Source organism: Priapulus caudatus, unplaced genomic scaffold, assembly GCF_000485595.1.
Source record: "Priapulus caudatus unplaced genomic scaffold, Priapulus_caudatus-5.0.1 Scaffold286, whole genome shotgun sequence".
In the NCBI taxonomy this organism is placed as follows: Eukaryota; Metazoa; Priapulida; class Priapulimorpha; order Priapulimorphida; family Priapulidae; genus Priapulus; species Priapulus caudatus.
In genome coordinates, this window is record NW_014577347.1 from 295,251 (window position 1) to 311,143 (window position 15,893).

At 40.8% G+C, this 15,893-nt stretch overlaps 2 protein-coding genes across 2 annotated transcripts in view; one reads left to right on the plus strand and one right to left on the minus strand.

Moving 5' to 3' along the window:
• Positions 1 to 9,246, plus strand: part of LOC106808563 (RNA-binding protein with multiple splicing 2-like) — a gene marked incomplete at its 5' end in the record, with an annotated part of 29,863 nt that extends 20,617 nt beyond the window's left edge. The window contains 4 exons of the mRNA XM_014811325.1: positions 1,438 to 1,502; positions 1,613 to 1,682; positions 2,979 to 3,086; positions 4,275 to 9,246. Of these exons, the coding sequence (XP_014666811.1) occupies positions 1,438 to 1,502; positions 1,613 to 1,682; positions 2,979 to 3,086; positions 4,275 to 4,343 (312 nt within the window). The remainder of the gene's footprint in view (positions 1 to 1,437; positions 1,503 to 1,612; positions 1,683 to 2,978; positions 3,087 to 4,274) is intronic.
• A 314-nt stretch (positions 9,247 to 9,560) lies between these two features.
• LOC106808567 (general transcription factor IIE subunit 2-like) overlaps positions 9,561 to 15,893 on the minus strand; it is a 7,464-nt gene continuing 1,131 nt past the window's right edge. The window contains exons 2-7 of the mRNA XM_014811329.1: positions 13,724 to 13,914; positions 12,930 to 13,123; positions 12,495 to 12,680; positions 11,704 to 11,800; positions 11,367 to 11,482; positions 9,561 to 11,141 (exon numbers count right to left, since the gene is read on the minus strand). Of these exons, the coding sequence (XP_014666815.1) occupies positions 11,034 to 11,141; positions 11,367 to 11,482; positions 11,704 to 11,800; positions 12,495 to 12,680; positions 12,930 to 13,123; positions 13,724 to 13,862 (840 nt within the window). The 5' untranslated portion in view covers positions 13,863 to 13,914 and the 3' untranslated portion in view covers positions 9,561 to 11,033. The remainder of the gene's footprint in view (positions 11,142 to 11,366; positions 11,483 to 11,703; positions 11,801 to 12,494; positions 12,681 to 12,929; positions 13,124 to 13,723; positions 13,915 to 15,893) is intronic.

The window sequence follows — 15,893 nt, forward strand, 5'->3', positions numbered from 1 at the left end:
GTGTGTGTGTGTGTGTGTGTGTGTGTATGTGTGTGTGTGTCGTCGTGTGTGTGTGCGTGCGTGTGTGTGCGTGTGTGTGTGTGCGCGCGTGTGTGTATGTGCGTGTGTGTGTGTGTGTGTATGTGCGTGTGTGTGCGTGTGTGTGTACCTGCGTGTGCGTGTGCGTGCGTGCGCGCGTGTGTGTGTGCGCGTGTGTGTGTATGTGCCTGCGTGTGCGTGTGCGTACGTGTGCGCGTGCGTGCGTGCGTGTGTGTGTGTGTGCGAGCGATTGTCGGATCAATTCGGGAAAAAATCCCTTGATATAGAGACGCGACGTGCATCGAGTATCGTCTAATGCGTGTACACTCGTGCGAGCAAAGTGTTGTTATTCAGCAAACACATTGTAAATTCATGCAAACCGCTGCGAGAATTGTAGAGTAATGTAATTGAATGTTATTATAGCGCATTATATTATGTTTGTGGGTGCCGGTAACGTGTGTATGCGATGAAAGCTAATGTAGTTCTCTATATTAGAAGCAGCGCGCGAACGGACGCTGCTAGAAAGAAAAAAATAAATATTTGATGATGTTTATTTGCTTACGGGACGGTATTAATTATAATCAGCGGAACGAAAATGTTTTTAATAATAGGCGTCAGATATACTTTAATCCCATTGTGAGAGGATTTTATCACTTTTGAATCTCATTAGAAGCTAGTGTGAGAAGCTTAGAGAATGCTTCGCCGAGGTGGTAAAGTGTGGGTGGGTAATAATAGCAGTAATGTCGGAAGCCATTATGCTCTATGCGTGATTGTTGATCATCCTCTATGGCTAGATTAGCACAAAAAACATGCTGTACACTTCTCTTCATTTCGTGCGAACTATACAAGGACACGTTACACTTTTGTCTTCTCTGAGCCGGCAAAAAACTATAATCAATAATCCAGTGTTCATTTTACAATCCATAAAATATTAAACTGTGTAAATTATGAAGTGGATTTTCAATCTCAGGAGATGCGTTCGGTTGATGGATTCCTAAAACACTTTTCTAATGATTAATTCATTATTATTATTCGTTTTCTCCCATTCACAAAGGCACGGTATCAGTTTTTAAGAAAACCTTTTTGCGTTGCAAAATGAAAGGTACTGCTGGGGGAAAATGAATTTTCATAAATTTATCAATTTAAATGAAAAAAAATACCGCAAAGTTGCTTTTAGAACGACGGCTGAGAATTTCTCTTCGTGAATGCGACAGTCAGGCGATGACAGATCTAGGGGTTTTGTCTAGCTATCGGCTCAAGTATTTCTATTAGCACACAGTGGAGCATCTATTTTTAATGGTTGCTTTGTACGCGCCAATACCTACCCGCCACACGCGATGTATCGATGTACACCGTCCCCGTTACCAGACGCAGAATTAGTCTTAACGTTAGTCTTAACATGGAACATTTTTCTCGTAGAGCGTTGACAGAGACATTGTAGAGCTTCCTTATATGGGTCCGGTGTACGAGGAAAAAGTTAAATGGCAAAAGACCAAAGTTAAGACTATTCTTCTAAGTTATTCTATTTATGTCGACGTCTGGCTGCTATGGATCGGCACGGCTGTAGTATAAATATGGCGGTTGTTTGTTGCAGTTTCCCTGGTTACCGACGACTTCGCATGCACAACAAAGGAGGATCTCCGGTGGCCTTTGTAGAGTTTGAGGTGAGTCGAGCATAATTTTCCTCTTTTCTTGTGTGCTTGCTGCAAGCATTTGATGTGAGGCCTCGCTACATTGGAAGTAACCACCCCCACCCACTTCGATTTGAGATATTTTTTGCTATACGGTCGTGTAATCGCATGTCGAGTACTCTTCGTTTTCGATCGTCGATCGTCTCCGTTGCCATATTTCTCCCGAAACCCTGGTTCACTGGTTAAGTCTGACTGTCAGGTGAATGACCTTTATCCAACTCGGGTCAAATACTCTTATACCGTACAAACTAAACTGTTACGAGAAGTATTTGATATGAAATTGATATAAATATTATAAAATTGGTATCGGTCCGACATCGTTTGGTTGACTTACAACTGACCCGATTTTTGATTTGCAGTATCCAAACAGTCCTGACAATCCCCGTACCCCCTATTTTGTTCAGTGCGTTTCTCCCCCCTTTGAGCATGCACAGTCTTCACATCTCTATATATATAGCGATATAGTCACGAAGTTCGACGCGAGTCGTTTGTTGGCTGCTATAGGTGTTTTTGTGAATATCTGTCCGTAGTCACAATGGCTTGCTAATGCACAAATTCGGAGAAACGCACCATATTTCGGACGCCCGTGTGTGAATGCAGACGGAGTAAGACGCGCGCGCAACCGGCAGAACGAATGCAGAGTGGAGGCTTTGCATTAAAATCTGGGATGCCTTTCAAACAGACAAACACACGCACACACACGCACAGTCTCTATGACTTGTATACAGTTGCATTTAGCAGCATATAGACTCTTACGTCAGTTGTAGTAAACCATGACAGGGTTTCGAACTAAGGGTTTTGGAAGGAAGAAATCTCCGGGATAACTACACGCGCAGAGTGACAGATTTCAATTAAAGACAAATTTCATTTAGACAAGCTAGTTCCATAAATCAGATATTTTGTAAAATCCAGATAAACGCATCAAAGTGACGCTCCGTTTCAGAGCATCTAAGCGCATTACACATTTCTCTGTAATAGTCAAGACGGATTTTCATGCAAATGATATCTGCATAATGATTAACTCGATCCACAGACGGACACATTTCGAAAATGATAATTGAAATATAATATAACGAGGGGGGAGGAAACAACATCGGAAACTTTACGGAACAAAAACGAAGGAGGGAAAATTCCACGCGGGTTAAGTCGCCGCTTGCACGCCGGGAAAGTTGCACAAAAGGAGGAGTTTGGAAGCACCCGGGAGAGGAAGCTGGGAGGAGCTTGTGTTTGCGGTGTGCTTCAACGCCACGGCCGTTTTCTCTGCTGCAGGATATCAGATCAGCTACGCAGGGTCTGCACAGTCTGCAGGGGTTCACACTTCTGTCCTCGGAGCGAGGCGGCATGAGAATCGAATATGCAAAACATAAAATGGGAGAGGTGAGTCGCACCCCGTCAAACCGCCCAAAGAAGGGCCGGAGCAAAACACGTTTGGGGTATTCACTATTACGCGGGGTAATTAAGCAGGAAAACCGAAGACAACGCGCGCGTAGGCAGGGATTTAGCAGGTGGGCGGTTTATGGGTTTAGGCCGGCACTTGGCCTGGGTGGAGAGAGGGGTGGGTAAGGAGTTGGTAAGTAAATTCATATGGTGCGTTTCTGCTTTGCACACTGCACATTGTCGTAGCCTCACTTAATATCTAGACCCCCATAGACTAATTGCATGAATAATCAGAAGTAATTGGCATCCTCGGCGCGTATGTATATTTTTTCCAGTTTTTTCTTTCTTTCTTCAATGTGTAACCTGATTGATTGCCTATGCGCGTACACGTGATCTATATAACTGTTAAATGATGCAAGCGCGCATGCGCACCGGGGAGCGTGTATATGCCCTGATGAGTGTGCATATGGAGGCAGTTTCTTCAACCAAGTAGCGCTCTAACGATTGATAATGACTATCTAGCTTGACCCGCCGGCATCATGACGTGGCAGCGAGTCGTGCTGCCGATGACGTGGGAACATTAATTGCCGCTTGAATATTACAAGGAACGATATAACCAGCCGCGATGTCGCAGCTAGCGCCGTGTATAAAGCCAGCCGCCATCTTGGCGTGTTCGATTACAATTAGGCTTCGTGGATAGTTTGATGGAAAGCCGTAGTGCTGTTGTAATGACGGTCGTAACGCGCACAACGACCGAGTCGATGAGGAGAGAGACGTGATCGAGATGAGTTTCTGCGCGAGCTCGTGAACAATGTTAAACGCAACAGAATATACGTTATCGTATAGCGATAGATTATTAAAAATCATCAAACGTGACTAGTTATTCATACAACCGACGGGAGATAATGGTTTTTGACGGTTTCGTTGTAATTGAGATGGATGCCTTGTCGACGATGTTGCCTGATTATAAAGAAAATTGTAGTGTCTTGATGGATATTTTTCTGCCATCAAATTGTGTGTGTGTGTGTGTGTGCGTGCGTGCGTGCGTGCGTGTGTGTGTGGGATAGCTAGATAACAATGTTATCTAGACTATGTTTGACTGCTTATAATGCATATTGATCCAGACACATCGCTCGTTAAGTGTTGTGTATAGTTTCACGTTAATCATTTGATGTTTCCTTGACGCAGACTGGACACATGAAAGAAGAAATGTCTGGACAGAGTCCGGTGCCACCGACGGCCAATGGCTATGTGTGAGCTGGCGCCACCTGCAGGAGATGTCTGCAAGCAATAAGTACGACAGATTGGAATGCTCAATTCAGCAATGTTTCTAGCTATGTGCTGTAGCTGGTGTCAGCGGGCGGCGTGCTCATAACTCAACGAGGCTGTTGTGTCGTGTGTACTGATGTAGAAGCGTTGTAATCAGTATAATAATCGGTATCTGTGCTATAGTTCGTTTACTCAAATTTTATTCTATGGAAAATGTCATTGTCATGTTTCTTGCCTTGATATTTATGTTGATAAGTGCTTACAGTGCTTACATATAGTAATCTAAAAAAAATGATTTCTTCTGAAACCATCTTTCAAAATTGCAATGACATTACTTTGCTGTCTCTCCATCTCTCACTCTTTCTCAGCAAGGTGGTTGTTATTACTATGCCTGCAACATACTTATTGTGCAACGAGTCAAGCTGGCACATCTATGAAGAGAAAACGATGTAGGATGAGAGAGAGAGAGAGAACGTACAGACTACTGATGCCACTATAAATGACTTGTTGTCTCAGTAAAATGTCTAAGTATGATTATTAAGATTATTGTTTCCAAGTATTTTACAACTAGGATGAAATGAAATGCGTTTTATGAGACTAGCATCGAGTTGTGTAAGAATGAATCATGCAGATACGATTGCATGTTGTATTCAACTGCTGAAAATTGAATTAGGTGAATCGTTTTTGTTTGTGGCATAATACTGAAGGAAAAAATTAAATAATATAATAATGACAATTATAAATGTGTCGCATGTATGACACAAAAAATAATACTATTTTAATTTTTAGCCTCATTTAAGAGAGTCTGTCAATGTTGGGTGATTTTCTATATCTATTTGCCAATATTATGAAACCATGCAGTTCAAATCACAGTAATATGTGCTGTATATATGGAGGTTGACACTGTGATCTATGCAACGAAGTATGAAATACCCTTCTGTATGTGTATGCCTTTTGCTTCTCAGGGCGCTGCGCTATTCATTGCAAAATACACCCTGCTTCATCCAAGGCATTGGACTTGTTGAAATTAAATCCTACACAAAGGTCACTGGTCCCCATACCTAGCACGGGCATCGATTAGGGCAAGTCGGCAAAGTAGGGGGTGCGCAATTTGCTAAAATCCAGCAAACATGAAATTTGTTTGTACTCGGTACTCGGTACCACATGAGAGAAATAGCCGCATGTAAATTTTTTTTATCAAGTTATCTTGATAACGTCAGCTATTGCGCTATACGTTTATATTCGGTGGATGAATCCACGGTGGGTCCTCTTTAACCCTGGGCTACTGCTAGGGCAACAGAGCTAGTATGGACTAAAGAAACGTCAAGGGCAAGCTTTCGCAAAAAGGTTGTGCTGCCCTATACGCATTGGGTGCGTGAGTATACCGCAGTCTGTCAAACAGAAGGCGTGCACTGTTATGCAGGGTACAACGAATATTAGGAAATTTGATTTTTTGTCAATTTGCACGAAGTTTGTAGTGGGCTCGCAGTTTTCTCTTCACGACTGCATATCACTTGTTAAGAAATCACTGGTACAGCACTGCAACGGGCTCTATAACTTCGCAGCAGGCACGGGAACACTTGAGAAAGTTTCGACAAGGTTCTGAGCAACAATATTTTCACGCTTGCGGGTCTACATGTGGCTGTGTACGGTCGGCCATATTGAATCTCCTGTAACAGAATGTTGCAAAATGTTGTCGAAATGTTCTCATGGTTTCTTCGAAAATATCTATAGATAAATTTTAATGATTCTCTACCCACTCTCAAAATCGTAACGGGATCGGTTTATTCTGCTTTTCCTGGTGTGATTGGTGGGATATTTTCCCAATCCGTGTTTGTATAAAATTTTTACAAGGTGTGAGGACTACTTTTATAAATGACTCACAAAATCTGTATCAGAGAGTACGCACATGAATTTGTATGGCTAACCAGTCATCCAGCTTTCGAAATGCTCTTCGCAGGTTAAACTTGCTGCTTTAATTTGTAGATATATTCGGCTTTAAAATTGCATTGTATTATAATTTATATTAGAACGTATAATGTGTACTAAGACTAAGATACTGTCAAATTGACACCAAATATTTATGGTAACTTGTGGCTGAGCTTAATTTAACGCGGACGTTTAATTTAGTGATTTGTCATGTCAGCTTGTGGAACTATCTTAGAGTACGTAGGCCTACTCCCTATTCCTAAATTACTGTTATTCGATACATATAACACGTGCATTTCAAGAGTCAGTGCCGCCATCTGCTGGGAGATTAATCGTGCTCATTTATGACATGCCGCGTTCGATTTGAATACGGTTCGCGAGCACTAAAAACAAATCTCTCGAGTGAAGCACACAGGCCATCGACGGTGGGTAGAGAATCAGCATCGCACATTGAGACACAGCACAAATGCACCTTTAGTGTATAATAATGGACGCACGTCCTCTCATGACGTCAGGGCTCGCGGTCTGCTTGGCTCTGTTGCTGGCTACGCTGGTATAATTCCCAGCTATGTTCAGCACCCAGCCATACGCCCGCGAGAGCGGACGTCCTGGAGGGTTAGCGAGAAATCTACTTAGAATTTTACACTCGGTGCACTAGCGAGAAATGATATCATGACCTCTCCGTCCAAATTTTGGGAAGAAAGTTCCCCTGGTATCTGGTTGTGATTTGCTTAAAAATAGGGCTGTCGAAGCCAGTACAGAGCATGTGCTATGTATATGTTATAGCTTTCCGTTAATATTGTACTCGGTGGTTTGATTTCGGCAGGGATCTCTAGTTCAACTGATCCCCGATTTCTGTGAAAGTGTTGTGAGCAGTCTTCGTTATTTTGGTGTGCGTGTACAATCATGTGACCGTGTAAAAAAACAATGGACCAAATGTGATAGCTGTTTGTATTCGTTAGAGGTTAATGCTACTTAAAAAAATCTCGTTGTAATAATTATTATTAATCAAGTTTGTACAAGCGTGGGTGATGGTAGTTTTGTGGGACTGGATAGATTCGCAAATCAGTCGTAGACTAGTCAAGAATTTGAATTAGGGTGTTTCATTTTCCCCTCCCCCACCCCTTCAAATAACAGGTTACGTTAAGGCTTTCGTGGCTACAATTAGCTTTGTCAATATTTAGGACTGAAATATCCGTACAGAATATGCCGAGTCTATTATTTGAGGTACGAAGGAGGGCTGTTCTGTTGTTACACAACCCGGAAGACTTGTGGTGCTTGCGTGTCTATATCTGCCGCACTGTCTGATGGTATGTGTATGTTCGCTTGAAAGATTATAAAAAAAATCATGGTGTAGCAATGTCATAGTGATGTGGTGGGGCATTATTGATAACAAAGTATTAACGTATTCGTTACGCGTACTGGCAGTTGTAGTTAACGATTGGACGACTACTGCTATTACTGACAATACTCCTTTAAGTTTTCATTCGTGTTTATTGCTTTCATTATTATGATAGAAGAACAACATTCCATATAGTACTTGTGAAAGATGATTTTGGATATTTAAGATTATAGTGACAATCCTAGGTTGGGAAGATGAAGTAATTATGGAGTTATATTATATTTTCATCATTTTATTTAAGTATAATATTAATATCGATTTTTGAAATGATCAGTCAGGATCAGGGGCCATGAATTGTTTTTACATTGCTCTTGTTCACAGGGTTTATGTTATAACTTAATAATGAATCTCACCAAAGTGACTGTCAGGAAAGTAATCTCTTTTTATAAGAGAAGAATCTCAGTTTTAGTTGAAGCTTAGAGTAATTTTACATGACCAGCCGGGCTTGCTTTCGTGAGACTGCATAATGGTACATATTCAGTGGTTTGCTGCCTGGTGAGATCGTTCACAGAGTTGTTGATCTAACGAGTTGTTTACGAGTTTGATTTCTCAAATTAAGATGTAAATACTCTTTAAAGCACTTGATGGCAGAGCCTGTCAGTGGAGTTTTGCAAACTTGATATGTATCGTATACGTTTAATAACAACAGCCTCGGCGCACGTGTAAAATGAGTTGAATTCCATGCTGGAGTGCTGTAAAACTGTTTCCTATTCCTAGAAAAGACAAATTCGAACAAAAACACTGTTGCTGCCTTTTGATTCGCTATCGGAGCGTCTGCTGGCGCTGCTGCCGCCAGGTGGCGATCGCTACTATACACTAGCGGAGTGGGGGTTGTCGCCGCGTGGTAGTATCCTGTATTTAGTCTCTCGTACGTTTGTCACGATTGATTAGGTAATATTTCGCGTGCCCCGGCCGGTACTTGCTCACGGAGCAGTATAGGCAGAGCTGGCGGTGTGAACGCGGCGTTACTAAGTGACCTTGATGCGCAACCAAGCAATCCCGGGTGGCCCGTTAAACCGGGCACGTCGCTCGCGCAGACGAGAGAGAGAGACAGAGAGAGATGACATGACGCAGCAGCGGCAGCGGTGTCGTCGGCCGCTGGAGGGTCATTTGCAGCGGTACTACGGCCGTACGTTGCCGCGCTCAGACGCTGGCGTGCGTTTACGCGCAGACGCGCACGCGTTCTCGCGAGCGCTGCTCGTGTGTTTATGCGCATCCGGTGCCGAGGCGGCGAGTCTCTTGTGGGAAATGGGACTGTAACAAGATCGTAATGCGAACGTTACTACCCCGACAGTAAGCGTTACCTTTCTGCTTGTTGAGACGCTGTGTTATTAGAAAGACGTTCGCGTTACGGTGCAAGTGACCCCCCCCCCACCGCGGCCGCGTGTACGCGTAGCTGGCGTCAGAGGGCAGCAGCGGCGGCGGCGGCAGCAGCAAGCAGTTAGCAGACGTGTGTGTGTTGTATTGTAGCAGTATTCCCCTACCACTTTTTTCTGAGTATTTTTACTGGACTTTATTGTTCGACCTGTATTTTAATAAAAGTGACCAGCTTGGAATTGATGCACGTCTTTGTGTTTAACCGGTGATATCTGTACGCATGCAGTGATACGCGTTTACTAAGCTCATTGCTCGCTATAAACGATGTGTAGTTACATAAGTTCAGCCTGCTCAGGTTCGACTAAATCTTAGTTTTAACTCTTCAACTTACGCAAACATGTAGTTTTAATGTCCTTCTTATCTGATAATCATAATTCACATACATACCGTTCTTACCAAAACGTAAAAGCACACGCAATGGCAAGTTACCGAAATCGTTTAACCGTATACTAAATAGTAATAAACCATGGCTTGAACATAAAACATCTACCCCAAGGAAAAATGATCACGTATATGAATATTTTTCAAATCTTATTTACAATCCTTCATTTCGCCATAACTCTAGATATGGCCACGGATACATTCACTCGAATCAAGTGTCACTTAAAGAAAGCTGCGTCCGCACATGCTATACAAATAATTTACATTGCTATATACAAATAACAGACACATGACCATGCTCGTCACCATGGCAGCATTTTTCGTTACACTTTAAGGGAGTGGAGTCCCTTACAATCGTTCTGTGCGTTAACCAATTGAGGTCGTCTTGCTGTTTCCATTTACAAAATACACCTGACACTCTGGGCAGGTCACGTAGAGAAGAATAGAAAGCTATGGTGGAACATATCAAAACAACATCAAGTAAGCAATCTATTTATCTCTTGATAATATGTTGACAATATGGCTTCATATGCTGAAGGTAGGATGGGTTATTGGGTTTTAGGGTAACTTCTTGTCTAAAATATAACAGCTTAGGGAAATTCGAGCTGACTATACACAGAACAAGAACAGCCTGTTCCTGCGTTACAGCATAACTTTTTTGTCACATTTTTAAGCCAAGAAATCCTTAATATGCAATGAAAAAACGTCCCACACTGAAGATTTTTAAATTATCGTATACCACTTCACTGCCATTTCAAAAATTATTGATTCAAACTGACCTAACTTTTATGCAATACATGGCAATAACAAACACGAATAATCTTCAATACCAAATCTATACAAACATATTTATAGGTACAAAGTTTACTATTGACAAGCACGCATCTAGACACATGACAGAGCATAGCAGTAATTCTTTTCAGATGCTTAAAATATAAATGTGTATTTACAGTAAACTTTACTACAAGGGATTTAGAAATTCGTAGGAATATAATTGGGGCAATTAGTCTTTCACATAAACTGCACCACAAAGCCAGTCCACTCCTTACAATGTTATTCTAGATAAATTGTTAGAGGTACAAAACATTTTTTTCTTCTTCTAAATATTTATGATCAACATACTTTTTTAGACAGAAATAAATAACTTCATTAGGCCTAGTTGCTGATTTTCATGCAGTCACTCAGGTTTCTGCTTATATACTCACCTAATAATACTGCAATCCAGTATAGAATTCTCCTGATGTAGGACAGATGGGTTAAGTACAGTTAAGAACAGTATAAGTGCATAGACAAAACAAGGGGCGGTAATAAGTAGTTAGAATGTCTACACACAAGAATCTCACTGAACAGCTTTTTAGCATTCAGCATAGACACTGTTCACTCACTATTCTTTCACCACATTCTGTGTTGTTTGCTAATACGTTATAACTTCAATCTACTCTCGAGGTACCTGCAATTATCATTATAAACAGTGATGCCGATTCGCCCTGTATAAGTACAAAAATAAACAATCACAGTTTTCTCACCAAAGACCATACCGATACGAGCTCGGCATTTTCTCACTTCATCTCACAGTCTTTACAGTGACACTAGTGTTGTCCCTTCTGAGAGTAATCTTCGAGTATGTCTGCCATGTGATCATTGTGCTTCTTGAATGTTTTATTCCTCTTCGATCCCTTTTTCCTCTTCTGTGCTCTCTGCAAATACAAAACATGTTATACATCATTCACCAGCACATTGAAACCCATAAATTTTCTGCTTGCATTATTACGTTATCTTGGCATGTTTTGATGTCAACTATAACGTCTTTATGCTGCAGTAAACCCCATTTAAATGAAACTGAACTTAGGTGACAAACCGCATATCAATTCGAATGCACTACTGTCGATTCTAGCACATATACGATAACTGCAATAACTTACAATCGATTTCATTCCATGGTCCTGCATACTGGATATCCCCTGCTTCTGTAAATATTCCTCAATCTTTTGATCCTCTATGCTTTCAACTGGTATTGAACGCCACAGCTTTTGGAATTCTATACAAGAAAAAAAATGCTGGTGCACAGGATAGGGCTGGAGTATGACAAACAGGAAGGTACTGCATCCCTATAGGTAATGGCACAACCGATACGTTTCCTTACGCTTCTGTGATAATAGTGCGTAGATGTAGTAACTGTGGCTAGTCTAGTTTAAGTTTAGGTATTAGTTTTAAATTCGACTGCAATCTGAATCATCTCAGTAACAATGTTATGTGTACCTTCATCGCAGCTGAAGCTGAGACTCTTGTCGTTGTAAAACAGCACCACCTTCTTGTCCGTTGGACGGGTGACCTGTATGATTTGATCTCCTATAACCTAAAAGCATATAAAGGGGGACACTTTAGGGTGTCACCTCTTCTATTATGGGCGATAAGACGGTGTAATCCAGGCTGCAACACCACATACATGATGCCAGGGAAGTGCAAATACAGGTGCACACTGCATCTGGATGATCATCTGGCCCACGAGCATGCACACAAACGGTTGCTTCCATAATTGTTGTACTCATTAATTCATGTATTCACGGTTTACTGTAGTTTCTAACTTTCTAGTATAGCGCTTTACCATCAATCTATAGCACTTTACCATCCATCTATAGCACTTTACCATCATTCTATAGCGCTTTACCATCAATCTATAGCACTTTACCATCATTCTATAGCGCTTTACAATCAATCTATAGCGCTTTACCATCAATCTATAGCGCTTTACCATCAATCTATAGCGCTTTACCATCAATCTATAGCGCTTTACCATCAATCTATAGCGCTTTACCATCAATCTATAGCACTTTACCATCAACACTATAACACTCCTATATGATCTACGTTTTAAGACGGTACACTATAATGTGTAAAAACCTGAACCTTCTTTCACATTCCCCGAGTCATATTCATTACAAGTAAACCTAGCAAATCGATACAAATTCAGATATGAAATTTCGTTAGTTATAGACAAAGCGCATAGCAAATACGGCGAGTGACAATAGCATATGATTGGACCAGCCTACCCGGATTGCCTTTTCTGAGTTGGGCAGTGATTCCTGTACATCCTCCAGCAAAATGCCTCCCTGTCCAAGTTGATCATGCTTATCTAGCAGTCTGAGTAAACTCTTCTTATCTTTCAGGTTATATGGGGGATTAAACTGGAACTTGTTCGACTGAGAGACGAGGATCTTAGGATTGTTTACCAATGCCTACAGAAAAAAACCCAGACAGAATACTTATTATTCCACTAGTTATGCAATGCCACCTGCACCTGTATGATAGATTTACAAATAAAATTTAAATTTAAAAAAAAATTGAATGAAATAGTTATTTTATTTATATTTATTATATTATATTTATACCTTTCCTATATCCTACCTACCTATATATACCTTATACCTATATGTATTATATTTTAATACCTTAAAAATATGAAAAAATATGATTAATTTTTTAACCTCGGTAGAGAGCCAATGTCGCTGCATGGGCCCGACATCAAGTTGGTTTGTCTCGTCGAGTATTTCTTCCAGGGACAACGCATGCGTGTCACCTCTCTGGTGACGCAGCTTCATGTGCTTGACGATTTTTGCGAGGACGCTGAACTTGTACTGTGAGCTTCCTTTCATCGACTTGTAACTGATGGCCGGTTTATCTGAAACAACACACAATTTGTACTTATTATATAGTTGCAAACGTGCTCGTCAGGAACGAATCGATTTTTCACGCTGAATAGTTATTATCAGGGAACTTCTGTGATATTTCTGTCAATTGGGTATTAATTCGTACTGTATACGAATTAACATGGACATAAAGGCTATGAACTCATCTAAGTTCAAAATTTATATAACAAAGAACTTATTATTATTCATGGTTTATCATTGTTATCGTTCTTGTTATAGTCCTTTGTTCTTCTCAATGTTGGGAATAATGTAATATATTACAAACTTTTTCTCAATGATATCATATCTTGCAGCCATATTATCACAATCTCGTGCAACATGATAACATAAAATCCATGAAATTAAAAGCGTGCATGCTTTAACAATTTCATCCAAAATGTTGATGGTATCAAATAACTATGAAAAGCCTGCATGATATAATAGTGGTAATATTAGCATCTACCCAGCATGAATCTATCACTTACTTAAACTTAAAAAATATCTGCTAGCTAATGCTTTCAACATTATGTGTGCAAACTTGAGTTCATGAGAGGCTAATTATCAAATTTTATTATACAATGTAATACACTAACCTTTGGTGGTTATCTGCTTCTTTGATGATTTACTTTTTGTACTCTCTTCCTTCTTTGGCTTCTTCCTGTTCTCTATAATAGGCTGGGCCAATGCTCTCTTCTTGAACGCCTCTCTCTCCCTGAGTAATGCTGGATCCATGATGATTTGTGTCTGCCTCAAATCTATCTGATGTCTAAATGACTATGTCTTCCTTTAAAACAAAAAGGAAGCATTCTAAACAGACCTATACCAGATTATACCAGACAATACTATATTAACAATAACATAGTATATTAGTATACCTGCCTCCTCTAAATATTGGAGCCTTTTTGAAGAAAAATGTGGCAAATTCATTAGAAATATAAATATATTGATAGAACAAGGCTGGTAAATATTGTCGGGAGTTGTGATTTTTGACCCGCTTTAACGATTAGTGGTTAGGCCTGTTTATTTTGACCCGTCTGTTGATAGGTGTCGCGAGTGGTTCGCCTGACATGATTGGCTTCCACGTGGTGCCTCTCTGTTCTTTGTATGCACGCGTCGTAAAGTACCGATACCGCCACATACGTCATCGAAGCCTGTGCTAGATTCCTACCGGCTTCGATACAGGATTCACTACACAAGGATAATGGCAGCCAGCGTATATAAGGACCGCCTGGCGCTGACACGGGGCTCCATTCCACCGGCAGCCAGGAGGACCACTCATGTAAGGGGCAAACCTTACAGCGTGCATGTAGGAGCCGAGTTAGCTCCGTCTTAAAGCCAGTTCCGTATGCAGAAGTAATGCATTTGCAGGGATAGCCGGCTGGTCACGGTAGATGGTACTACCGTGGGTGGCGGTATTTCTTGGATGGTCGGATCCAGGTTTCGATAGCCTCTTGGTGTGTGGTGGGTTTTTTGTTGTGTGCGTTTTGTTGTGACTGGACAATTAAAGTTTATATGAACTGTATACACAACACTTTTGAGTTTTGCTAAAATTCTGGCCTTGGTGCTAACACCCCCAATTCACCCACGACAAATTGGCAACGAGGAGGGAATTCATCGAGGATGGGATTGATCTAGGATGTGATACATCTTGGATGGACAGTCTTCACAACATTCACTTCACAACATCAACCCCGAGGTCGAGGCGAAAGTTGACGCCGAGATCAACTCAGAGACAGAGGGAAAGCTGTACCTGATCAGAATAATAATCACCCACAACAATATACCTTATTATTTTGCAGCATTAAAGCTTGCAGACAGTATATTATCAATTGAATAAAACAATAACACAGAAACACATGCAAGCTCTCTTAGTTTTAATGCAGATAAAAAGACATGCAACATCGATCGGGTGCATGTAACTGATAATCGATTATGAAATTCTATATAAAACTATTTTTATTTATGTGAGCGTGCCTACGCACTAATCTGTTTTTATTGTGTTATTTATTTGTTTTATTATTATGTTGGCTGTATTGAAATTTTGGGTGCAAGGCAGCATAACAAGCTCTAGACTGGTACCAGTATCAGTACAAATATCATAGATTTAATAAGGTTCATTATTGCAACTACTAGGTGCATTCTAACACCAGTAGAAATAGAAACATAAAACAAAACAAAACAGAAACAAAACCACGGCAACTTAAAATTTGGTCACTAAAATCGTATTATATAGAATGATGTACCTGATAGTTTTCCTCGATTATAAGCACGATACATCACCACAACAAACAACGATTACGCATGCAGACTTTAAATTTAGAAGTAAAGACGAGTTCTTCACTTTATTGGTAACCAGGGCAACAATATACCAGGCAACACTTATGACATGATAACCACTACAGTGCTATTGTGTGTTGTTATATTGGGCTGGGTACTACGATACCCCGTAACTACTAAGTAATATAACCATTTCGCTTCCTAGCTAGATCATACATACGACACATACTCGGTCAGTCATTACTTGGCAATGTGGGGACAAGCAGCTATAATAATTTTAATATATAAGATAAAATTCCAAATCCTTTAGATGAAGTACTCAAGGTCCTACTCTGCAGGTGAGAGAAGATCACGTCGCATCATTACAGTGATATGTTATCGTACCTAGGCCAGGGTAGGGGGTGACTCTAGGCAGTGGAAATCCACTTTAGGCACCTTAGGTATCACGAAGTGATGCACAGATTTCTGTGTATCATCAACTGATGC